General features: G+C 44.5%; 2 protein-coding genes across 7 annotated transcripts in view; both read right to left on the bottom strand.

Annotated features, from left to right (window-relative positions):
• hmcn2 (hemicentin 2) overlaps nucleotides 1–9,252 on the bottom strand; it is a 47,239-nt gene extending 37,987 nt beyond the window's left edge. Inside the window, exons 1-4 of the mRNA XM_057033031.1 lie at nucleotides 8,726–9,252; nucleotides 7,465–7,535; nucleotides 6,823–6,981; nucleotides 6,251–6,373 (exon numbers count right to left, since the gene is read on the bottom strand). Of these exons, the coding sequence (XP_056889011.1) occupies nucleotides 6,251–6,373; nucleotides 6,823–6,981; nucleotides 7,465–7,535; nucleotides 8,726–8,984 (612 nt within the window). The 5' untranslated portion in view covers nucleotides 8,985–9,252. The remainder of the gene's footprint in view (nucleotides 1–6,250; nucleotides 6,374–6,822; nucleotides 6,982–7,464; nucleotides 7,536–8,725) is intronic.
• A 1,845-nt stretch (nucleotides 9,253–11,097) lies between these two features.
• LOC130525822 (neuronal calcium sensor 1) lies at nucleotides 11,098–26,312 on the bottom strand. Of its 6 annotated transcripts, none has more exons than XM_057033026.1 (10): nucleotides 25,930–26,312; nucleotides 25,439–25,518; nucleotides 24,057–24,174; nucleotides 20,030–20,054; nucleotides 16,031–16,169; nucleotides 14,028–14,106; nucleotides 13,643–13,731; nucleotides 13,479–13,556; nucleotides 12,765–12,872; nucleotides 11,098–12,374 (listed from the first exon to the last, which is right to left on the bottom strand). In XM_057033026.1, the coding sequence occupies exons 3-9, from the start codon at nucleotides 24,118–24,120 to the stop codon at nucleotides 12,774–12,776; spliced, it is 573 nt and encodes a 190-aa protein (XP_056889006.1). In that variant the 5' UTR covers nucleotides 24,121–24,174; nucleotides 25,439–25,518; nucleotides 25,930–26,312; the 3' UTR covers nucleotides 11,098–12,374; nucleotides 12,765–12,773. The 6 variants fall into 6 exon arrangements, with proteins under 6 accessions (XP_056889006.1, XP_056889009.1, XP_056889005.1 ...); XM_057033029.1 differs by having other exon boundaries at nucleotides 25,962–26,312; XM_057033025.1 differs by having other exon boundaries at nucleotides 24,057–24,177; nucleotides 25,930–26,311.
• Nucleotides 26,313–26,648: the final 336 nt, after the last annotated feature.

Below are 26,648 nucleotides of genomic sequence, written 5' to 3'. Positions count from 1 at the left end.
TGTAACGGTAATGAAACAAACTGCAACATTTCTTCTGTTGGTTATGAGAGACTGAGCCAGTGGGCACAATTCTACAAAAACAGGCAAAAACAAAACTTTTTAGTGATTTAGTTATCAGGCTTTTTATTGGGTCCACTAGGTGCTGACAGCAGCTGGTTCCTCTCACGGTTTTACAACTGGAAACAGCTGTAATGTCTGCCACATGTGCAGCCATCACCAGTAGAACAGGAAAGTGTTCAGAAGTGACCTACATCTGCCCCTAGGCACACTTCATGTCTTATGCAAGAGTGCACAGAGAAGTGGGCATTTCCTTTCCCTTGAAACCTCACATAAAAGCCCAAAAGGTGCAGAGCATCATGCTGAGTAGCAACCAGTGTTGTGTGAAATGTTTAGGTCTTCCTCATCTTCATTCACTGAAAGCAAAAGGTGTGGGGAGTGTAGTTTGCGTATGGCTTTAGAGGGGTGGCTCTATGACCTTGAGACATGTTTCTGCACCACAGAGTTGTCTGGAGCAGCGCCAGTTAGCCAGGACTAGGCAGATGGTGGAGACTGGCCCGGCTTAGGCATAGCTAGATGCACCAGTAGCGATGGCTGGATGATGGTTCATGGCCATCCAACTTCCTGTTGTTTTCCCCACTAAGTGGCCCACCTGGTGAAAAGCGAGGCACGTCATCAGCAACTCATGTGCCGCACGAAACCGACACCAGCACCCATAGCTAGGCACGTTCCACAACCGGAGTGGGCGACTGTGGGCAAATATGAAGTTAGAATTGACGTCGGCGCTAATGGCTTCACCAAGATTATGGAGTTGGTCTGTAACTTGACAAAGAAAAGGGCATGCTTTGGCCCCTCCCCTAATCTGGTCAACGGTGATATGTAGAGCCTCATATCATCTCTGTTGCTTTTGGTCCTGATGGTGATTACTTTTGTTGACAATTAGCCCAGTTTTGGGGGCAAAAAAAGGTGTCTGATTGAACTGACAAAATGTCATAGTGGTGTGGAGCCGCGTATTCATATCCTCTACCCTAATACAATTCTAACTATTAGAGGGAAAATAGTTAGTCAGGCCCTCCCAAAAGCTGTTAGACATATTGGCTCTAAAAGAGCTCCAATGAGACCTCAAATTCCTTTGAAATTGTAGATTCTGTTTCCTGTGTTTTCGTCAGGTTTTTTCGAGGTCATCGCTGCGCAGAAACAGCATTTGTTAAAGTTTTTAATGATCTTCTCTGAGCTTCAGAGAGTGGACTGTTTTCTGTACTGGTCCTGGTGGACTTCAGTGCTGCCTTTGATAGAGCTGATCAGCATGCTGTTACTGGAACATGTCACTGGGATTAGAGGGACAGCATCAAGGTGGTTCAGATCATATTTACTAGCGGCATTCAAGTTTGTTCGTGTTCCTGATATGTGTTCCTCATATACTAGGATTAGTCATGGAGTTCCACAAGGGTCTGTATTTGGACCAATCCTTTTCACCTTGTTCATGTTTCCCTTGGGAACTGTTATTTGGCAGCATCAAATAAATTCCCTTTGCCATGCTGATGATACTCAGCTGTATTTATCTATGAAATCAGAGGAAACAGAGCACTCAGGCTGGTCTTGAAGATGTCAAGTCTTGGATGACCTCAAATTTCCTTCTTCTTAATTCGGACAAGACTGAGGTCATTGTGTTTGGTCCTAAGCTGCTCAGGAATTGATGAGCTCATCACATCATCACTCTGTATTCCTTTAGCCTCTTTTTAGCCTCTAGTTATTCTGTGAGGAATCTTGGAGTAATCTTTGATTAGTATCTGTCCTTTCACTTGCACACAAAAAGGCTCTTTTTTTCATTTGAAGATCTTTGGTAAGATCTTACTAACTGAAAATAATGTGGAAAAGCTAATCCATGCGTTTGTTACTTCTAGACAGATTGACTATTGTTAAATTGTCCCAAATGCTGCAGTTAAATTTCAGTGGGATGTTAGTGACCACGCTTCTCCTGCTGGATGTTGGTTTCATTAGAGTTAGCCAGGTTTTATCAGACTGTCTCTGTAGAAGCTGATTGCACCATTAGAATAGACGGCACCACTCTCAGAGTGCTGTTTTTTTTAGATTTCCAGAATCTTTAAAAGAAGCTTTTAGCTTTCAGCACCCCTGCTGTGGAACCAGCTCCCTGTCCAGGTGTTGGGAAGCTGACTCCCTCTTTACTTCCTCTCTACTATTGAGATTGACCTGAGACCCTTCCTCTCTGAGAAAACATATAGTTTGTGATTGCATAGCTACAGTCTATCTTCCCTCTCTCTCTCTGTTTGTCTTTCTACATGCATCACCGACTCATTGATCCATTAAATTTTAGTCGTATGTCTTTAGGAAACCATTTACATGTACAATGTATGTTTCCCAGCCAACCCTAAGAAAGATGGTCTACCTATATAATAAGGGTCCTGCTCAAGGTTTTATACTGTTTACTGGTGGGGTTTTTTGCCATTGTTGCTTGATTGTGGTCAGTCTCCGAATGCCTTGTAACAATATATGAATACACATAAATTAAGTTGAATGGCCACGAATGTATTCCGGAGTCCAAACAACTGGTGTTTCCAAGTGCTGTTGCAGATATCCGTTATCAGTTGCAGCTAGGACCCCCCCCCCCCCCCCCCCCCCCCCCCCCCCTTCCCCCCCGCTGCTAGATTTGATAGAATGCCAGATGAGCCACAGTGGCATATTTTGTCCTCAGTCACATGGATTTGATATCGTACGAGAAAATTTCAAGTTTATGTTGTGGCTCAGCAGAACAGCTTGACACTGGACCTCCCAATGGGGGCTCAGCTCAGGTTTAACCACTATAACATCTGATATTTGCAGGATGATGTTGGACTGCAAATTGAATTTATGAACGTGGATAGATCCCAGATGTAAACCTAGTTCCTCTCTGTTGGGTTGTAACACACCTGCTTTGTCCATGGTGGGCAGGTTATAGACAGCTACAGCAAGAGAGAGGCAATTACAGCACAAGAGAGGCAGATACACCATTAAAGGGGCAGCTACAGCATGACACAGGCAATTACAGCATGAGAGAGAGGAAGCCACAACATGAGATAGGGAGCTACAGCATAAAAGGGGCAGCTACAGCATGAAACAGGCAACTACAGCATGAGAGGCAGCTGTAGCATAAAAGGGGCAGCTACAGCATGAAACAGGCAACTACAGCATGAGTGGCAGCTGTAGCATAAAAGGGGCAGCTACAGCATGAAACAGGCAACTACAGCATGAGAGGCAGCTGTAGCATAAAAGGGGTTGCTACAGCATGAGACAGGTGGAGATAGCAACTGCAGTGAAATCTTCCCTACATTTTCACTGTTGAATATTTATTAGCCTCCACCCTCTTCCATCTCAATTTAAATCCTTCTTGGTGATGGCTTTGACAGTCAAAAACAAATAAATCCATGTATTATTGAAATTGCAAGTTGTATTTGTAGCACAATTCGCATCATGAGAAAAGGGGCCATGTTACAGCTAGCTCTTGGAGACACTTGAGCTGAGTGTTATTTGCAGCTTGATAGGCATAAACACTAAACAGGTCCCACAATGCTAATCCCTACTTTATTTCCCTTCAAAACCCATTTACATCTGAAAACAGACATCACATCATATATTCTGTGAGCAACAGAATCACCGTGGTCCTGATTCTTGATTAACCCTTGAGGCTAGTGGTGGGTCAGGTTGGCATGGTTACCACGATGTGTTACTAATAGCTTGCAGTGCACGTAAAAATTTGAATGCCAATTCTTTTGTGACGTAAAAAAATTAGATAAAGAGAAATAATGTCAAAAAACAAACTATAATTTGTTAGGGTTCAAAATACACTAATAAAAACCCAGGTTGCATGAGTATGCCCCCCCTCTGATAAATGGGGGTGTGGCTGTGTTCATAATTCACCTTCAGACCCATGTTAATAGTCATCAGTTGCCATCAGGGACTCTGATTAATCCCAAAGCTATCAGAGGAATTTCCCGAATGGTATCAGTCAGAAGAAGAGAAAAGAATTTCCAAGACCTCAGTGAAGACAATCGTCATCAAAGGGAGAAGATATGGCTCATATGGGGTTGGGGGGGGGGGGGGGGGGGGGCTGTCTCCCACATATGACATTAATCTCCCCTTTTGTTATGGTTTGGTGGGTGACAAGATGGAAGATGGATAAATCATCCAAGACTGGCTACAAGATGTTTTGCAGAAATATGCAACTGCATTATTTGACTTAAATCTTCTGACACAACCTGGTCATTTTCCAGGGTGTGTAGACCTTTTACACCCATTGTATCTTCTTGTCAGTCATCAGCAGTCACGTTCAAACACAACTGACTAATGTCTGTTGTGTGAGGACTGGGACCAACCCCAGCAGGCAGAGAGAAGCCATCTAAGGACATAGCATGGGATATAAACATATACTTTTGCTATTACGTTTAAATATTTTGGTTAGAACATACAATTCCTAGGGTTTTTGGGCTTAAGGGATTTGCATTAATTTGGTTGAAGAATGACACCCGTGAGCTATAATCACACAGGTCTGAGTCTCATGTGGATGAAAATGTGTTCAGAACTATTCAGATGTTTACATTCAACAGCAGACTAAGAACATGTGAAAATACTTCTAGCTACTTTTGCACAAAGCCATGTGGAATTGAGGTGTGAGGACTAGAATGAATTAGGTCTCCTATTCCCTTCATACGGGAACAGCTGGCAGCATTATAGAGTGATAATGAACCGAACCACCTCAGACAGGCACTATATGTTTTGCTACATTCAAGCATGACTTGACAGGAAACAGAGCCACTCAAACACATCAGAGTTCAGCGGTTCAGTAGGCCGCCGGTGCACAGGCCCTGACTCGGCCCTTCCTGGCCATCTCCTGTACTGACATGCAGTTCAACTGTGTCTCTTCCAGAGGAACCTCTGGTTTCTTTTATGCATCTGCTGGGAAGTGAGCTTTGCTGTCTTTGGCTTCTGAAACAATGCTTCTGTTACATGCTGCTTCTAAGCCCATATCACATGACTAGGAGGTTCAATATCAGCTACACAATCATTCGATTACTCTAAGTGGGCTCATTATTGCATCAGCAGGTCACACAAGGGTTCTGACTGTCTGGCGACTTCTCTCTGTCTCTCTTCTTTTTCTAGATAGATGGATAAAACAATCTGATTCCAAGCTTTAACCATCCCCTCTAATATTACCCATCCTGCAGAAATATGATTCCAGCCAAAAGTTACCACAATATTCAAAGCCACAGGTCATATGTATGGCTCTGGGAGGATATATGGAAGTGGTTCTTCAGTTATCAATAAACCTTTTTCAGTGTTCTAATGCGCTTTAAGTATGCCGTGAATTTTTCATTCATCCAAATAAATTAATAAGACAAAGTTATCAACAAAGTTCCATCTTCCAGTGTTCTAATTCTAAACAAATTCCTGGATTCAAATCATCTCCAAAATCTGATGAAATAAGATTAACCTATGGGAAGAATAAAAACCCCAATAAGAACACCAGATTGCAGTTAAATAAACTCTCTCAACACTTGATACACTCCTACAAAGACAGCTGTGGATGCCACTGTCCCCAGGAACCTCTGTGTTTACAACTCAGAGGACACAGTTACACATAAATATAGTCGGACTCCTCATCACAAGGTATGTCAGACATAAAACCCTTTGGCTTTATGTGTTAACACACGGCTCTCCTCAGCCAACTCCTCATGAGTTCATGTAAATATATCGCAACCACAACGTGAGTAGCGGGTGGAAGTGTGGATGACTGGTTTGAAAGCAGAAAAGTGTAAGAACAGCCTGAAATAGTCCAACAAGGGGACAGAAAAGTTTCTGCTTGTGCAGGAAAACAGCACGTTTGCTCTCCTGCTGTTTGCTCCACGTGTGACCACGTGTGGAGGCTCCCCTGGTCCGATTCCCTTGTGTGCTTAAATGAAGGTGGCAGGGATGTGTCACATCATATGTAGTAAAGTGTAGTCTTCTGGTAACATGAATAACACATGCACAACAATCCAAACAATGCTCACATGATAGCGACATCGCCGCCTCAGACATATTGTACTTGCTGTAGCATACTCCACTGGCAGAGTAAAATTAATCAAATTAACCAATATAGCTATTGTTCTTAAGCGTTTGGAACATCTTGGAGCTGTAATGTGCAGGTGGGAGGTGATGCTTTGTTGTGTATGTGCAGACTGGATGAGGTCACTGCAAACCAGCGCTGTCATGTTCTCACCTCATTGACCTGCTGCTTGTCGAGGTGAAAAATCTGTCCAGAGGAGGTGGCAGCAATCTCCTCATAGACCCTGTAGCCGGGGTGAGAGCGGTCCCCACAATCCCCGGTCAACACAAACACCACCTAGGAGGAAAGAGTGGGGGGGGCATGAGAGTTATGGAGATTACTGCCTGCTCGGTGTTTGCTTTCTGCTCATTCATTTCCAGTTGGCTGTAAGGTGACGCTAACGCGTATTGTCAAGTTTTGACGCGGAGTCTCTGACTGAGGAACTTTGAAGACACTTTTTTGCCCCGGTAGAGCGTTGGGGAACTCCTTTGGAATGGAGATTTTTCACAGCATGACCGGCTTCTTTTGTGAGTGTGTGCAAAGCTATTCAAACGTCAGGTTAGGTACAAAAAGACGCATATCTCTAGAATTTTAAGACACAGAGAGGATAAACTGACAGATTATTGCGTGACACAGAGGGTAAGTGGACTATATTGAAGACTAAATGGACTGATCATAACTTAATACACAAATCTAGTAAATATCTAAAGTTAGCATAAAAAATCCCAAGGTGTCACAGTGTGTACCTGTGACTGCCGAAGCTGCACCAGCTGTAGAACATCACGTTTGAGGCGGTAGTCTTTGGCTCTGGCATCAGTGAAGACGTAGATGAAAGAGCCCGGCAGGGAAACTTCCAGGGCTTTCTTTATGGCTCCTACGCTCATCTCGGGACAGTCTCCCCCACCCTGAGTGACAGGATCACACGCAATCACGTAATCCCAGAAGTCCAAATATCTTTATTGTGTTTGATTCAAGTCACAAACAACTGTCATGGTGCAGTTCTGCCAGAAACATGAGTCATGGCAAATACTGCAGGGAAAAGAGTCCCCTCTGCTCAAACTGCGTTTGTCTCTGTGAATGTTTAAAATTGACTGTGTGCACAGTCGGACGCTGTTGCACATCATCGTCTCCGTGCTCACTGAAAATGTGACATTAGGATGTCACATTAAAGCCTATCTACCGGAGCCTGGATATTAAAATATTGGAAATTACAGTTAAATATCCATTATTAATCAATTTACTGAGGAGAGAAGACAAGGAAAAAGATCATTTGGGTTCATGTAATATGTCAACAAGGGGACAGAAGCACTGCCGGCAGCGTGTGAACCACTGCAGACCGTCTTCAGAACAAGATGGCTGCACATCCAGGACCGCATTCTGGTTCCCACCTGAACAAAAAGCTCTTGCAGATCCTGCTGGAACTTCTCGGGGTCGGTGGTGATGGACACCGGGCCGATATCTGTGTGGGAAGAAATGCAAACCATCAAATATTCCAAACACACAGAGGAAATCCATTTAGGTGACAAGACACCCTGTGCTGTGCAAAGGAGGTTACATGTAGAATTCCCACTTAAATGAATGAATGAATATTCATTAGATCCCCTTCTTGTAAATGACAAGACCTTCCTTGGGTCTTTGACATTAGGTCTAGCATTGCATGATGGGTAGGACTCTGCCAGGGCCTGGTATCCTACTAAATGATATAAAAGAGGTTGGCTAGAGAGAATAAAAACAAGCTCATCATCATAACGGAGGTCTTGTGATTCAAACTTTCGGAAGTCCTGAAGCGTCATCACGTCACCCCCCCCCCCTCCCCCCACCTTCCCCAACACCCCCAACAGCGTGGCCTTTCAACTCATCCCCGTTAGCATCTGTAAAACACGGACAGCACTGTCACGCCTCTTTGTCAGCTGGCTTCTTTGCAGTCCTGGAGGTTTACAAGGGCCCCCGAGGGGCAGGTCACATTAAACACACAGACAGAATGTGTGGTGTTAGTTAGCGCAGCACACCACCACCCCCAACCCAATTCCTGACTGGTTAAACTGGGGGCTACAGGGTTTTCTTTTTTGCCGAGGTTTGTTTGGGTGGCTGTAGGAGAGGGAGGGGTAACATAACGGTGTGTGCATTTGTGGTGGGGTGTGTTGGTGATGGTGGGGGGTGATTGGGGTAATTACACACAAGCAGACAGCATATGCTTCTCATCAGTGCTCACACCCTCCCCCATTAGAGAACTCTTATTTTCTAGCTTTCCCATACAGGACAGATGCAGGAGGAAGGGTCAGAGAGAGTCTTACCTGTCCCAGAGCCCCCACCCCCTTCAGGCACTGTGAAAATGACAACATTCCTGCTGTATGTAACAGTTGAATGTGGTGATCCATGCCCTTGCACAGGGCCATGTGCCACTGGTTGGAAGACATTTGCTTCTTTCTTTTTTTAAAAATGAAATCTTTAGTCATTAAGTCCTTCTGGACACCTCCGAGGTTGGGGTGAACAGAAGGCTCTAGAGTTGCACCACCCTCCCATCCTAATCTGGGTCACATGTGTGGCAATTGAGCTGAAATGGATGAAAATTCAACAGGAATTCAAAACATAAACAAGCAACGTGCCATTTTTTTTTCTTATAGGGACAACGTGAACCTTCTTGAGTACCTGGGTCATGGAAAGGAACCAACAGAAAGTTTTTAATGGGTCTGGTCCTCCGGCTCAGAGTCTTCTCCAGGATCCGGGAGGCGCCATCTATCACCTGTTTCAGATCGTCGTACATGGAGCCGGTAACATCGAAGACAAAGGCCAGGGTTGACGCGCTGTCATCGGATCCATCCTCCACATCAGGCCCGGCGACGGCAAAAAGCCGATGTTGACTGACACAGAGCGCCACCACCAAGCACTTTAATAAGACGCGGGACATCTTTCACATTTGCATTAGTCAGCTGGAAGGACGTGAATCAGATTTAGAAATAAAGATTTTTTCAAAAAAAAGTTTTTAAAAAGTTCCGAATTCAGTCCGGTTCCAAATCTGGGAGCAATTCCAAGACGTAGGAAAGATGTTTGGAACAATGCGACAGGCTGAAACGGAATCCAGAGTGAAGTAGTTCCACGGGAGCGCAGACGTGCGTTAAGTTTTGGAGGAGCGGGTGGACTGGCTGTGTTGGAGAGCCCCTGGAGAGGTTTTGCTCTGACGCTCCAAACGGGGGCGGAGAGATGGGTATTAAAAGGTTCCCGAGAACTAACCTGTGTGTGTGCGCGCGCGTGTGTGTGCGTGCGCGTCGTTTACCTTAATCAACTCCCCCAACTCCATTCTCGACGCACTTTTAACACTTTTACGCACATTACCAGCGGTGTCCGATTCTCTATCTCAAACATTCCGGCTGGGAAATCGCCTCAGCAACAGTCTGCTTTTTTTATTTTTTTATAAATAGCCTTCGTTTATATTCGACTGACACCAGTCTAATTTTACACAAGAGAAATATCTCTTAGGATTATGAATGGGTGGAAGTTCCACAAGCTGCGCAGGAATGTCACGAGAGAAGCACAGGTTTGTGATTGATGACTTCATACTATTTGAACTCCCTGAATTTCCCGATAAGTCAAACTGAATTCCCGATGTACGCTTCTTGGAATCCTCCTCCAGCGGAAGCAACTCTGTTGCATTTTGTTGCTGCTCGTCGTCTCTAAACGCAACATTTGGGACGAGTTCAAAGGGAATCCAAAATGTTCCCGCACCTACATCCGCACTTCCCCACGTCTGATTTCAGCTCCTGTGTGGTAAATGAGAGGAGAGCAGGTCTGAGCAGGCCCCGCAGCCAGGGCATGATGCCTCCATGCGCCTTTGGTTCATCCACATGGCTGCGCGTGGGAGCGCGGCTCCACCTGATGTTTTACCTGCCTTATGTTAGCAGCTAGCTAACAGTTAGCTCATCGCTAATGTGTCTCACGATTAAAGGCACAACCTGCTCCAATAACATCGTGACAATGTGCAAAACCAGCGTGTTATTCATAACTGATGAGAATCAGTAAAAACTTTAAACATGAAGAATGTAGGGGTGCTAAAGAGAGCTGTTATACTGGGACAGAGGACGAATGGACTGGTTATACTGGGACAGAGAGGATAAATGGACTGTTGTACTGGGACAGACAGGATAAATAGACTGTTCTACTGGGACGGAGGGGACAAATAGACTGTTATATAGGACACAGAGGATAAATGGACTGGATATACTGGGACATAGAGGATAAATGGACTGTTTTACTGGGACGGAGGGGACAAATGGACTGGTTATACTAGGACACAGAGGATAAATGGACTGGTTATACTGGGACACAGAGGATAAATGGACAGAGGATGAATGGACTGGTTATACCGGGACAGAGAGGACAAATGGACTGGTTATACTGGGACACAGAGGATACATGGACTGTTCTACCGGGACAGAGAGGATAAATGGACTGGTTATACTGGGACACAGAGGATAAATGAACTGTTCTACCGGGATAGAGAGGATAAATGGACTGGTTATACTGGGACACAGAGGATAAATGGACTGGTTTTAGTGGGACACAGAGGATAAATGGACTGGTTATACTGGGACACAGAGGATAAATGGACTGGTTTTAGTGGGACACAGAGGATAAATGGACTGGTTATACTGGGATATAGAGGATAAATGGACTGGTTATACTAGGACACAGAGGATAAATGGACTGGTTTTAGTGGGCCAGCACATTTGATATCCTTTTCAAACTCTGAACACTAATGTTTTAGTGATAGAGACATTGTATTTTTTAACTTAACAGGATTGAGCAGTTATTAAAAACCTACAACTGTTTAATAGAGGCAGCTCCTCAAACTACACACATTTATCCAAAGTAAGATCTCTGCATCGACTGGACTTGTTCTGAAGAACTGAAGAAGCCTTCTGGAGAAGACGAAACGTCTTCAAGAAAACCCGAACAAGTCTGGTTGACGCAGAGATCTTACTTTGGATAACTCGGACCTGGATGAATGAGAATCTACACAGACATCCCACACACATTTATATTTATTTATTTATGGAGTTAACACAATAATCCAGAAAATTTAGCCACTTAAATGCATTTTATTCTGTGCTCATATACTGCTGATAAACAAGTAAATGACATTTAGTGAATAATGACTTGCATACTGTAAGGCATAAGATCTCAAAACACAAATTAAATTAAAAACAACATCTGATTGTGATGTTGTAAGAATAAAAAAGGCATCGTTTCATGCGCCACTATCGCAGAAACACATAGAAAATAGGCAAACACGGAGCTCACAGAGGCTTCACAGCCCTAATGGATGACTTGTTTTCGCATCTTAATGGGCTGAAAATGTGTGTGTGTGTGTGTGTGTGAGAGAGAGAGAGAGAAGAGAGAGAGAGAGAGGGTCATAATTCAAATGGAGGCCATGAGAGTTTGTCACGTCTCAAAATGAGTGTCATTCAGGATGTGACCATGTTGACACTGGCGCTAACTTGGGGGTGGGGGGGGGAGTAAAAACACAATAGGATGCACAACTTGCAAACATAATAAAGCAATCAATAGAAAATGCTTGTTCAAACACTCAGAGAGAGAATGCTGCTAGCCCGGCAAACACCAGAAGATTAGAATAAACACGGTGCAACACCATTTAACACCTCTGATAAAAAATAAGACTTTTTTCCAAACTTAGGGGTAAAATTCCCACAGAATGCAGCAAAGCAGAAAATAAATTATTATTTTTTAATATTTTAAATATACAGTGCGCTGCTCTTTATTTTGAAGTACATGTTGCCGTCGCTCTTTTCCATAAGTCTTTCCAGGTGGGGATGATGCAGCGGAACTGTTGCTCCGAGTAATATTCCTGCTGTCACTGTTCCCACACAGAGAGCAGCTCAGAGAATTCGGTCCTCTGGAATGTCAGCGGGGAGGGGGTGACAGCGCCACTCTCGTGGAAATGCTCACACAGTTCACGGGGCTCAAGAGTGCGTGCGGTGCCACATGGCTGCAGACGCACAGACAACGGAATGAAAGTCCTGCTGATGTGTTTTGAGTCCTCTGTCACATCGGAGGGAATATTGGTTCCCGATCCGTACTGGAAAATGCAGACGAACAGCTACACGACACAGATGCCCGTGCAACAGAAAGGATTTGCGGTCCACTCCCGGGATAAGCAAGTCAAAACTCCCAATACAGGTGACACGGTGCTAGGTAAAGATGTAGAGCTGGATCCGTCTGAGAACCAGTGAACAGACGGCAACAAAACGGCGTCAGGAGGGCCGAGGATGTTGAGGGAATTCTGAGAAAACCAGGAAAACACAGTTGCTGCCTCGAAGATTGCCCGGCACAAGCTCATTTCTCAGTTGACAAAACACTGAACAGGACGTCAGCAACAATTGGCAGGAGCCAATACATTACATTAGGCAGGAAGAGGACAGGGCAGCCGCGCTCTTCACTCATCACCGCAACATTACTTGATTGCCAGCAAACAAGTGGAGCGTACTGAATAATTCATGAGTACAAACTGAGAGCACAAAGAGTCTGCTCGCTGTTAGGTTTCGGTCCAAATCTCTCGCTCTCTTTTTATTACAATAACTCTGGTATTCGCTTAGAGCTGGAGCATAACATGAGATTGAAAATCGTCAATGTGGAAAAAAGTGCATTGAACGTCCATTAGAACCCTACTTACCTTCCACTATTACACAAGTCCATCATAAAGTGACAGCGCCTGAACAATAGAGGGGTCTGCCTTTGAGCCCTCCTGGAACTCCTGCAGAGTCAGCTTCCCATCAGCATTCTGGAGGGGGAGGGAAGACAGAAAGACCTGAAGTCACAGTAGCGCAAAGGTCCCAGCAGGGGGCGATATAAACTTTGAAGTTCAATGCTTTTGTTCCAGGCTGCTGGACTGTCCACAGGTTCGCTGCACTTGCGTGGAAGCCATTCACTCCCAGGACAATCACAAAGCTCTGCAGTCCAGCAGGCTGCTGCCGTCCTGGTGCACACACCCATGGTGTGGCTGGCGGCTCAGCTTTCACTGAGGCCAAGCGCAGGAAATTAGGGTTCAAATGAAGGAGAGAACCATAAGACTGTACAAAAACGTTATAGACTGGAGGCTGTGTCAGCGCATTTATGTTGAAACCAATGCACAATAATTAAATGTGCATTTAGCAATTTAATTTTTTTTTAAAAATGCAACAGCCATTTGCAACAGGAACACTTGATAATTAATAACAGTAACTTGTTACTGACACGTGAGGGTTTGAAACCCCCGATGGCTGAGGGAGCAGAGGTAGATTTGGCTGCAGATATCCCTGTGTCCACTGCTTTGTTCTCAGCATTAATGCGCATTTAAAATCACATTTAAAAATCAACAAGTAACAAAGACGGCCAGTGAAAGACTAACCTTATCCATCATGGCAAAAATGCGGTCCACTCTCTTCTCTGGTGTGTTTTCCTCTTCCGGCAGCTCCACTGTGTTTCCCTAAAATATCAAACCCTATGTGGGTCACACCAACCAAAAACATCGGGCACTGGTTTGCAGAACTGGTTGTGTTGGGTCAAACTTACCACCATCTGATATATAGCATCTACAATGTTCAACATCTCGTCCCGGGTTATATATCCATCGTTATCAAGATCATATAATTTGAAAGCCCCTGTAGAAAGAAAGATGTTAAAGTCCATGCTTGTTTCTTCTAAAACCTAAATGTTGCAACATAAGGTCTGTTTAAATACTGACGCAAAAATAGAAATAAACTAAATAGGTTATGTTTCAGATATACTAGCGTATAACTAAAGATAACACTCAATTACAGTTAATCTGATACGCAGTAATTCTAGATTTTTCTTATTTTAATTTATCGCCTAAAGTCATGATAAGGTGATGAAACTCCCGGCTGTTGCAGCCATTTTTAATCATAGTAACGACAATAATAATGCTGCATCTTCTTACATCTCAATTTCTCATCAAGAGTCCCACGAGAAGTTACAGACAAGGCCTGGATGAACTCGGAGAACTCGATGCGTCCATCCTGCAGAGAGACAAAGAGGGAGGGGTGGTGAGCCTCTTATACTCGCTGTTCTCTTCTGCGCCGTTACGACGTCCTTGATGCATTCGGTTGAAAATGGGGCCAGACGTCGTGCTCCAAGTTGCTGGCTATTTTTGCCCTGCACCTGCTTCTCTCCTGAGGCAGAAACATGTCACCTGTGGTCATTAGTGAGACGGATGCTCTGAGGTTGTATCGTACAAGCAAATAACATCCCCAAACTATTATGAGGCCAAAGTATTTCCCCTATGTATTTCCCACTATTATTTTATCCCACCTAATGAATGGGGATAGGTGGAAATCTCCCACTCTGACTTCAGAGCTATGAGCTTTTTTACCTTTTCAGGCGCTCAATCTTGCTGGAATATGTCTGAAAATTCCCAACTCCCTTTCAGCCATTGACTTCCAATGGACTCAGTGGGGGTAAATTCCTGCCCCTATGGATAGTTATCGATTTTATACTGCCCCAAATGCACTTAACGCTCAGGAACACGTCTCATGCTGGAAAACTCACAATTAAAGTTAAAGTATTTACAAAGATTGAAATGGGAAACGGGCACAAAAGAGCATTTGAATAAACTATAAGTCCAAACCTAAAGCTTCTTTTTAAAATAATCTTCCTTAATCTATATTTAACTCAATCAAAAAAGCTTTGAAAGGGGTCTTAAAAGGGATTAGACATCATTTTATACCTTTGCTTTATCGGTATTTTAGGATCTATTAATATGCTAATTTCCCTTCAGAGGCTCCTGCCCTATTAGGCTGTGCAATAATCAGTTCTCACACTGGATTTCTTTAATCGGACACAAAATGGCAAATGTGCAGGATCAATTACACAGCAAATGTGTCTCTGGTGCCTCCGCCATGTTAAATGAAAGCACCAGGCTAAATCCTGAAGTCCTCCTCACATGGGCGTGATGGACGGAGTGACTGTAATTATCATCAGCATTGATCAGCATGTGAAAGGACACTTGTGCACAATTGTGATCCGAATTGTGACCTTTCCGAACTCTGGTTTCCAAAACAAACCAATGAGCAGACTCGTCTGTGGGCAAGCGGTAATTTCATGTTTAATGGGTGTCTTGTGGTTGCGTCTGTAGGCTCAGCTGTCTTTGTCTCCAGCAGACGTCTCCTGCTGCTTCCAAAAGTTATAAAGACTATTAGGATCAATGCATTCTTCAAATATGGGGTGCCACTTGGAGGCAGCAGATAAGCATCAGCCAGTAGGTTTGTCTGAGCTTTTTGACATGTAGCTTCTAAAGTGGACTCATTAAACCCCCCAGGGGCTGAGCAGCACCCCTAAAGCTGTTCATCCGCAGTATATCTCCCCAAATAATCTTGTATAATTACAATGGATCACTTCAGGCAAGTAATAACAAAATTTGGGTTGTTGCGATGTCCTCAAAAGATACACAGCAGCACTGATAATGACCTATTTATGCGTAAACCTCTCTTTCTTTATACTTCATTATGGCCAAGCTCTCGTGTTAAATCTACTCTGGAAAACGGATAAGTTGCTACGCTCTTTCACAACCTGCACAAGAACAAAATATAAATCGAGGTTAAACTGTTGATATATTTATAATTAGCATTGGAAGTTAACGTGCAGTTTGATACAGTAGAAGTCATAAGACACAAATGGCGCTGAAGATTTGGAGTTGTCCAGTGTATATTTTTTCGGTGGTAGGAAGCCACTGGACACTGGAAAAGCCATGACCCCAGGGGGGATTCAAACCCAAACCCTCTTGCTAACCACTGCAGATGATAGTGCTGTAAAATGAATTTGGATCATGCTGCAGTTGCAAGTTAAAGTTTCAAAAAAAGTCAAACTCTTTCTTGCATTTATCTATATATTTTCACAGTTCTTTTAAATCCCTTAAAAATGTGGAAAAAAAGTTGGATCACAAACCTTATTTTCATCAAATACATTGAAGACGAAGGAAGCGAACTTGGTGGGATCCCCAAAGGGAAAGAACTGCTTGTAAATCTTCTGAAACCCTGCAGCATCCAACTGCCCACTCGGGCAATCTTTGATGAAGCCTTTGTACCTGATCGCAACAAAGCAGAGATTCAGGTGATTAAACAGCGTTCCAATAACGTGACCAACGCCAAGACGCTGGCATGAGTCCTTCTAAAGGCTGGATTAAAAAGGTTGACTGCTAAGCTATTTGTATCATTTACAGATAAGAAGATCTCCTTAATCCAATCCAAGTCCAGAGTGGTTAACTCTAATCAAATTACTCTCTAGTCTCCTATTGATAATATGCATGGCTGGGAGATAACTCTGAGAGCTTCCTCACTCTCCTGGAAATGACATACCCAGAGAGTGACTTAATAACTCTATTAGCCTAAATATAGAAGCATCTCATAAGCAATTTCAAGCCCAGTCACTCAAACGTAGGTGGGTTTCCTTGGGTTGTTTTCCATAAAGAAGAACAGCAGCCTGGAAGCCTGCACCACCTTATAATAGGTCATGGAGGGAGGTGTCGGCCTCTGCACGGATAAATGCCGTTTGAAAAGCAGGATGTGAAGGAAAAGATAAATCTAAAACAACAAAGGATTACAAAAAGCTTTTCCTTTCCATCAAAAATGAAACAAGTTCACAAGGGAGGCCTGAGTGTTCATCTGAAATTCAGTTCAGGCAAAAACATGGCCTGTAATTACAGCCCCGGAAAGAGAGAGAGAGCGTGAGTGAGCAAGCAGGAGAATGCAGGCGAGAACATTACATTTCCACTCACACAGCTCTTAAACTCTACTTTTAATCTGCCTGGGAGATCAGGAGAGCAGCTCTGTGTGGATGAAAAGATGGAAACTTCCTTTGAGGAGCAGCTGGGAATGAGCAAGGAGAGGGGCAAGAACGGCGGAAACGCATGTAATTTTCACGTCTGAATCATCAGGAGACACGCTGGAAAATGAAAGCTTTGTAGGCGACTACACCAGAACATGGAAAAAGAAACCCAATTGATATTCAAAGCCCACATAATGCATATCATAATCCAGCGTTGACCCATTTCACTTGTGACTACTGATTACTGACTAAGGGCATATATATTTGTACACGTTTCCCTTTTCCCATGTTTAGCTTTGGCTGCGTAGGAACACAGTTGCAACCTCCTTCTTTTCACTCGGTGCCCATATGACACGACCGAAGCAGCCTGCGCGAGCGGCGCGGCTCGCATTCATGCAGACCTCATCAACAGATTCAGGCTCCAGGCATGTTTGCCAGCAAGAACAAATCCAAAAAAGAAGCCTGCATAGTCCCGCTGCCGTTAATGCTACACTGGAGCACTTTGTCTTTTTGTCCTCTGTCAACAATGAGGAAGACAAACTGCATTATTGGCTGAATCCAATGCAACCAAAATGGACACACACACGCACACACACACACACAGGTTACAGTAAGACCCACAGCAGATGATCAAGGCAGCAAAATAAAACTGTGCCAAACATACTTATTTCTGACTGAGGTATTAAAATGGCACAAATACTTGTGTAATGATCTTTTACCAACATGTCTGGCATTGAAAAGTGTACCATTTATTACCAAATACAATAATGTTGTCACATTTATTTATCAAATATGAATGTACTTTACCATCTGTTTGCTTCCTGACAACATACAACTGAAGTCCTGGGATGTATTATTGAGGAAAGACAGTTATTTAAAAAAAAAAAAAAAAAGGCTGCATAAAGAGATTCAAACCTCATCTGAGACCTGTGGGAAATAACTTTCCCAGATAACAAAATAAGGAAATCTAATATATCAAGTTCAATTCCACACAAATTTCATTGTGCCAATTATAACCAAGCAAGATGATTAACGTGTTCTAAGCGTGTTATTTACAAACCACGGTGTTACCGTTGAGTTGACCACTTTTAGCAGACGACAGAAACGAGGCTTATGTAAGGAGATGAGACCCGCAGGACAAAAGCAGCGTGGCAGTTTCTCCGATGTGATCCATCAGAGTCCGATCAGAATCACCTTCATTTCACAAGAACACGTTGTGAAGAAGATTTGGTGACACGGGTGCTGAGAGACACGCTCGCTCAAGGGCTGGACTTGAAGCAGCGCAATAACGTAACACTGGACTTGGCAGTGTGTCACTGTGCGCCATCATGAAGATGAAGTATTTATAGCTGGCACCGGCTTCAGCCTTTTGGCACATACAGCAGCGGTTCGCTAAAGAGATCTACAGGAGACTCGTCTAGCTGCGCTATGACAATCTGGTATCGATTTCAAAAGAGCCTCGATGATGTACCCTTAGCAGAGGATTAAAGAGAGGAGCAAATTTAATGCACAATACAGACATTTATCTAACCCTGCTGATTCTTCTGTGCCTGTGCTCTAATTACACGCCATCTGGCATTTCCCCTGGTAAAATTCCCTCCCATCCTTCACACTTTGCCGTGTTGATTGCTGATGATCTTCGAGTGAGGACTCGCGCAAACGTTCCTCTGAAAGGCAGCGAGAGTGATGGCACAGCCGAGGGCGGTGGGGGGGCGGAGGGTTGAGGGGCTGAGGGATGTTCTGCCCCAGTGAGCTCGGGCAGCCTCGGAGACGCGCCGGCTCAGAAGCTCTGGACCTGTCAACCTCAGTGATGGCTAATGCAGCCTAACTCGGGACGCGCCTGGCTCCTTCCTCTCAGTAAAGAGCTGCGTGTACAGCGACAAGCTCGCGAGCGACACGTCTTTCCACGCGCGCAGAATGTGAGTGTTGAACGGAAGAACAAAACTCAACAGCGCTGGAAAACGTTGCACAAGTCTTTGTTTTCTTTTTCTTCTTTCCCCCTCCTAAAGAACAGCCTCCAACAGCAGGCAGCAATGACTCCATTAGTCCTTGAAATATGACTGTAAACAGGATCTCGCATGTGTGGGCTGTCAAACCGCGCCTTCAGAAAAGCATTCAGAGAGTGCAAGTACGATCTGCACCCTCACCACAGCCTGTGGAGTTTCCAACATCTGTCACGCTGTATGTGTGAAGCGCATCAAAATGACAGTCTGCAACCTGACAAACAGCTGGCACACACACACACACACACGTAGATCAATGGAGGATTTCCATATTTTTAATTAGCGCTGAACACAAACGGTCTGAATATTGTTATCTTGAAGTGATATTCTCATTTTTTGAGGAAAGCCTGGCCAGTAATGCTTGGCTAGTGAAGCCTTGATGGCGTTTCCAACAAATGGGAGTGGCTGTTATCATCGTTCATCCTGTTTTTACGCTATCGGGAACCCGCAGTAATTAAAACCCAGGCGGAATTGAATGCATCTTTGCATAATTTCTTTTAAAGACTGTGCTGCTTTGAATGTGCCGCTTGGCTTAAAGATTTTTTTTGGCTTCTCTTTTGAAGCCGGCACCAGCGGGCAGCCACCTAATCACCGAATACTGTTCATTAATTATTTTGGATAACAATTTCTACTATTTAAGTCACTGATTTGCCTCAAAGTCAGTTATTCCTGTTGAAAGCGTTGCCGTGGTCGCCGTCTCGCTTGGGTTCCTGCTGTTACTGCCTGTTTCTGAACCGCCTTATCTGTACATAATAATCTGTTTATTAGCCATATTTAAACTAGCCGGTGCTCCTGTCATTCTTTTTTTATCAGACATCCTTTTTTTGTTGGTTGCCGAGCGTTGTGGAAGCGTTTTATCGGTCTTATCGGGCTTCAAAGTCATTTCGCCTCCCTGGGGATTCGGTCCTTCTATTTTCGGGACTTGACTATCTTTAGGCCTCAAATATTGAAGATCAAACAAATCTCATGCACAATATCCACAGACTCGAAAAGACGACATTTATAAGTGGACCAAAATTACAACCCTGTGATTGCTGTGCTTGTGGAAAAAAAGCCTTTGCATCCTGTGTGACTCTCACGCCACCGTTTTAAAATAAAAATAAATGCAGAGACTTACCATTGCTGCACCTCTTTCTCTGTAACTGTGAGAGAAACACAAAGGAAAATTAGCTCAGCAGAAAAGACCTGGAAAAGACAGGATTAGTAATAAATATAACACACACAATATAAACACACTTAATTCTGGCACCGTCCTTTCAAATACATTTTATTATATATGGAGAGCCGATATCTCGCCACGAGTAGGTCGTAGAAATAAAAGCGTCGGTCCTTTATGTGTCGTACCAATCAAAAGACGTGCACGAGAGCGAGTCACAATATGACAAAGAGGCTGCAGACAATGAGAATGCTTCCAGCAGGATGTGCGGTTGTGTTCCCAAAAACACTGCTGCTGTCTCGTTAATCAACTCTTGTGAATGTTACCACCATGTGTCCCATTCTGTTTCTCAAGGAACGCAATCCCCCCCCCCTTCTATCTCAGATCAGAGGATCTGATGACAATAACGCCTGGGAATCAATGGCATTGCTTCCAATGGATTTTCCATTGGGAAAGAGAACAGGGCTTTGAATGAAAGCTGTGGTAATCCTGAAGATTACTCCTGTTGGCCCTGTGGTGCCGCTGGAGCTCACAGGTACCAGTGGATGCAGAGCGGACAGTAACACCAGCCATAGAGGGGCCACAGAAAAAGCTGGTTTTAACCTTAACTATTACTGGGGTTATTGGGAATGTGTGGCCGTCTGACCAGTATGAGAGGCCCTCTGATCTGTTGATTTCCCACAACATGGTGGTGGAAATGAAAAATAACACCTGGTAAAAGCACAATGTTTTGTTAAGACCATCATGAGACTATTAAAGGGGGCAGAAATCGTTCCTTCTGTTATTTTCAACTAGGATCTTACACTGTTGTGTTTCACAGGGGCTGCACAAATTGGCAAAGGCAAGGTCGGTGGGTTCGGTGCCTCGCTCAAGGGTACCTCGGCAGTGCTCTGAAGGTGTTCTGACAACTCCCCCCAATACCAAAACACCTTCCATGTTTTCGTCCGTGCCGGGGCTCGAACCGAGAACCCTCCGCTTCTCAGCTCAGCGCTCCATAACAGCTTTTGTATGTGAGAAATTAAATTTAATGACGGACATCATTAGATGAAATCAAACACAAGAATACGGCCACTTGGTAGAAGGCAAAGATGTTCAATGTTTGATGGCAGCAGCAGAACTCGGTGCCATTTGGCACAGTTACGTTCTGCTAATGAACAGCTTTGAGGGAGTGGAAGTGATGTCTACAGCAGGATGAACTGAAACATGGCAAAAGCGTCGTGCCGGGTGTGTTTGGGGATGATTACACTGCGCTACAAATTATTATTGACAATTATTCTGCTTTATTGGATCGCCGCATCTGTGGAAAAGTCATTTGAGACAGAATCCATTTCAACCGGCTTGTTTAACAGCATTACTCCAGTTTTTGTACTTCAACTGTTCTGTGTAGTTGGACATCGTGGCATTTAATTTGTTAGCTAATCTGAACATGTTTAAGTCTAGACGGTTTGACCTGGAAGGATTGTGACACTAAGATCTGGGATCGGTGCTGCGAGTTATAAATAAACCGGCTGCCTTGTCATATCTGCAACCTTTATTTAGCCCTTTGCCAAGCAGGAGTACTGGTGCCGGAGCTGCACGAAGGAAACCTCCATTAAAATACGGGGTGTGAAAGGCCAAAAATAGCAAAACAAACGTGAACTAACTAACTCACTCAGTAACGCTGGGTGACAAACTTAAACATGTAATGATTTACTTTAAGATTAATCCTTAATAGCCTAGCTATATATGTTCTGTTAGCTTTGGCAAAATACGCCAACGAAATGATTCATCCAAGCTGCTCTCATGGTTTCTAGGGCATTGTATGATTTTCATAATGCATGTAAGTAACATATGTTTTATTTCATATATTATTAAGACCCATGAGAGAAACAATGGGGCACTAGGCCTGTCTGAAGTGACACGTTTACATTGACATTTAAATGCAAGAGACAGTCGCTATTACAGAGATCAGTAAATATAATCCCCACTGACAGCGGAGCGCTAGAGAATAATAAACAGAGTGTCTATTGATAAGAGAGCAAGTCAGTTAGCTTTGGCCTGCCTTTCTTACCCCCCCCCCCCCCCCCCCCCTCTATTTGATCTGCTCAGCTTTTAACTGGAATTAACCCATGGATGTGGAAACTAACTTAGCAATAAATGTCAGGGTCAATCTCATGAATAGGAGCCCAGTGGAGCTCTCGTTAAAATGGCCTCAAAAGTTGAAGAAGGTAGGAACTACGGGGTCAGCCGCGGCTTCCGCTTCATAATAAAGCCAGTCACCCCCCCCCCCAGGGGACGAGAACACATCCGGCTTGAACTCACTGTCACTGCAAACCTCCTCATGGCTTTGACAACATACAAAATCACCACGCATGTATGTGCGCATCACTTTCATCCCGCTAATCCTTCTTACATGGGAAGCCAGAGGAGCCTTTTTATGGTGGGATCTCTTTCCATCCCAGCATGCAAAAGGCTACAACTGTTTCAAGACGCTGAAAATGAAAAGGCACGACACTTAAATGGGGACAGAGTCGTGTTTGAAGGAGCGGCTTGTGTGGCACCTCCACATCTCTACAAAATCATCAAGCTCACAGTTGCTCACAATAAAAGAACAAAATGGACATCTAAACCCTTCCAAGTTGAACGAAACTGAATAAATAGCATTTATCATATGCGATTTCACTCCTTTGGTGCTCTGAAAACAGGGGGGAGACGTGATGATTGACACTCAAGCTGCAGAAGCCGATTATCACGTCTCTACTGTAAGGTCTGGCTCCAAATGACATCACCACCACAGAACAGTGGCGCTTGTCTACCAGCTATTTCTGTCCTCACGTTTTTACAATGCATGCAAATCATCATCTGTTCTTGTTTGTGTCAACAGGCGGGGAGAGCAGAATTCTGAGGGTGGACATGGTTAAAACAGGCCTAAAAATAAACTCCAGTCATTCAGGATCGCGTTTTGTTTTTGACTCACGTACAAGACGAAAAAGCCAACGCAAAAAACGTAAAACGAGGCTGCGGCAGCTGCCAAACCTAAATGTGGCCTGATGTGGTTGCTGATTTTAAGTGCCAAACATGGAACAAAAGGCAACATACAAAAGAAGTCCCAGATCTGTCAGGAAGCAAAAGGAAAAGCAGTGGCTAAAATGGCAGACAAAGATGTTCGCCGCAGCGAGGAGAGAAACTGGAAAAACATGAAGGAAAGCAGAAATGATACGTCTCAAAGAGAGCAACAAAGGAGAATGACCAGAGAGACAAAGCTCGGTGCCCCTCTCAGCGATGCTAACCAGATAAGATCCTAATTATACTATTCCATTCCCTTCTCAAAGAGGGCAATTAGGGGATAAAGCGAGAGAGACAAGCAAAAGGGTAAGAGAGAGAGAGAGCGAGGACACCCAGCACGAAGTCCAATCTTCCTCAGCAGCAATTTCCTGCCACATAACAGCCTTCCGTGGAAAGACACACCACACAAATAACGCTGTCATTAAGCAGCCAATAGATGTCAACTCCCACCCACACCTGCACACGGCGCTGCTCAAATAATAACAATAAAGCTCCAGAGATAAATGATTACGCATGCGTAGCAGAACAGACTTTGCTGTGCTAAGTAAACTGCTGGAGCGATGGCAATATTTTTGTTGGGAAGATCAGGGACACTTGCCAACAGCTCGGAAATGGTGCCGTCAGCACGTAACGTCACGACAACAGCAGCGGCGGCAGCATAATTCCAGCTTGTGGAGGGCTGCCACCTTTGACTTTAGGTGGGAATGGTGTGATTGTGATAGGTGTGGCGGTGCGTTCGCTGGCTTCCTTTATCTGTGCTGCTGCTCAGCCTACAGATGTGTGTCCTCCTCCTCCTCCAGAGCTGTTAAAAGACTTTTAAAGACATTGACTGACGGTGGCAACGGGTCACATTTGCTATCCAGCAGATACATATTTAATTTCCAATCAAACAGGGAGGTGAGTTGCAGCTGAGGACCAAGCGTGTTGAGTCAACGGTACTTACAGTAGGTTTTCCTCGTTAGTTCCTCCACCACCTCTGGTTTCAGCTTGCTGTTTGATTTTCCCATGATCCTTAGCTCCCCACTTTGGCACACGCCGCGTGTTACTACCTTGTGTCCAGTCTGCTAAAAACACAGAGAAGCGTGGACCAGTTTACATCTAAGAATGCCATCAGAATAACCAAAATGTACTTTTAATTTGTGTTTTTAAGGGGGGTAATCAGTCTGAAATGCCCAAAGTACCCCAGGAAAGTAGGCCAGCAGCTTGTTGAGTCTACATGAGTGCTGCTGAGTGCTTCTTCAACCCAACCATTTCTTCACAGCATTCTGTGCCATTTGGATACGTTGCCACCTTGGTCCTTGGATACAAGAGTCACTCTGTAGCTGAGCCGAACGCCGGCTCTCACAGTCATGCTCTGTTCTCGCTCCTTTCACCCCTCCTCTCCTAACACTATCTCCACCCATCTGAGTAGGTTAGCGTACAGAAGAGTCCCCCGCGCTGACAGTTGAGAGACGGAGGTGTGTAAGCGTACGACCGTACTGGTGCGCTATCATTTCTGGAGACGTGAGCTCTCCCGTGAGCGCCGCTGAAGTTGCCAAATTAAAAGGCTGCAAGCGGCGACTCACGACCGCTTACGTGAATAATGAATCCTACAGTTGTTTTGTAAATGAATCAATTGTCATTTGCGGGTCCCTAAGATGACGTCTGCGTTCTTCGCCAATTATTTCCTGGAATAAATATCATTTAATGAAAACCTATTGGATATTATCTTGAATAATATAACTCTTTGGCTCATCAGCTCCCCATCACATCTAGTATGAACTCAACATTTGGTTTAAAGATATTTTTAGAGAACTTCAGAATCCACCATGGCAGAATATTATTACTTCTGAAACTGTTAATAATAACCACATCTTGTATTAATATCACTACTGCCACAATGGCTTATTGGTTTCCCTCAAGCCCTCGAGTCAGTTTATGAAATGGAAAATAGCTATTATTTTAAGCTGTTTGGAAAATTCTCCATCCCATTAGCAAACTTTAATGGAGTGGATTCTCAACAGGGACAATTTCTGAAACATACAAATAGAGAAATCGTTTTTTAATAGTTTTAGACCGGCAGTTGAAAACAACTCTCGCCGGGCTTTAAGAAGGAGCGTGTGAGCCACCTTTGTGGATACGGGCGGATTTTGAGGAGTTTTCTTCTTTGTTCTGACTCAATGTTCTTCCCTCCTTCCTGGTACTTTCTTCCTCTGTCACAGCAGGCGGGAGATGAGGGATAATGGAATTTCCCTGTATCACAGCCTGGTGCTGGTATGCACTGCCTGTTGCCCACAGCAACTGTATAAACCCCGGAATATTATGGCAAAAGTATGGAAGGAGTACCTTCAGTGCAAACACCTGTCCTCCTTGGCTGCAGTGTGAGATGTTCTTCTGAGGCTGATGAACACCATCCTGGCTTCCTTCTGGGGAAATAAATAGATCCAAGAATCAAGAGTTTGCCTTTTCGCTGAGGGTGAACTGCTCTCAGATCAGTCAGGAGCACTGACCAAAACAAAACCATCTAAAATGACAAGAAATGACACTGCCGATCCTGCAGGAGCAACGCGTCACCGCGTCATTGGCGCTGTTTAAATTTAAAAACTAACTAGTAGAGTAAGGACTAGAGGAACTAGCAGAAAATAGAGAATTCTTTAGCTGTCTGCGCGTTTCTTTTGTGGCTGACGGCAGCAGCAGGTGGGATGTTTCCCCGCAGCACCATAGCAACCCGGGTTATGGCAGCAGGATGGAAGCCTGCTATTCCGCCTTTCCGTGGCGCTCGGTGCCCTCGCTGCTCCCTCGCTGTAGTTTGCTCAATAAAACCCCCCAAAACCCACCTCGAAATAGACGAAAGCGTTGGTAAAGTTACTTCGGGAGGGGGGTGGTGTCGGTGGAGGCGCAGGAAGCCAAAGCGGGGGTGCAGTTAGCTCCGCAGCAGAGAGACGCCGTCCTCCTCCGGCCGAGCTCCGGAGCGTCTCGTTGCCGCTCAGTTGACCGAGCTTGTGCCGCTCTGGTGCCGCCGTCGGGCTGTGACGTCTCCGCTGTGACTGTGCGCAGCGCCGCTGACGCGGAGCTCCGCACGGACCCTTTGTGTGCTCTGCGGGACCGGACACGTGTTTCAGTCACTACGCACGGCTACTTCATCCCGAACGCACTTTTTTTTACGCGTGTTTAGTTGCGTCTGGCTCGGCTGAGGACACAAGTCAAGGCAGGGGGAGACTTTGGGAACCACGCAGGGACGATTGGCTACTTTTTATCGTGTTGTGATTGAAGGGTGTGGTCTTTTTGCTGGTCTGTGTAATAACCCGTCGTATGAAGCAACCCCTAACTTGGATATGCCATATAACAATTGTCATATAGTCTATTAACCATCATTCCAGCTAGAGCCAGTCCTTAAATACTATATTTTTCTAAATAAAACTGTCCTTTTCACCTCACTGGCCCACTATAACCAGTAAATTTTGGATTTCCGTGCCATCTGTGTCCAACCAGGATTAGTCAAAATACAAGCATAAGGTGGGGAAATTAAATCCTCTGGACCCTCAAGGTCTGCTGG

Source organism: Takifugu flavidus, chromosome 5 (genome assembly GCF_003711565.1).
Source record: "Takifugu flavidus isolate HTHZ2018 chromosome 5, ASM371156v2, whole genome shotgun sequence".
NCBI lineage: Eukaryota > Metazoa > Chordata > Actinopteri > Tetraodontiformes > Tetraodontidae > Takifugu > Takifugu flavidus.
This window is presented reverse-complemented; position numbering and strand designations above follow the sequence as displayed.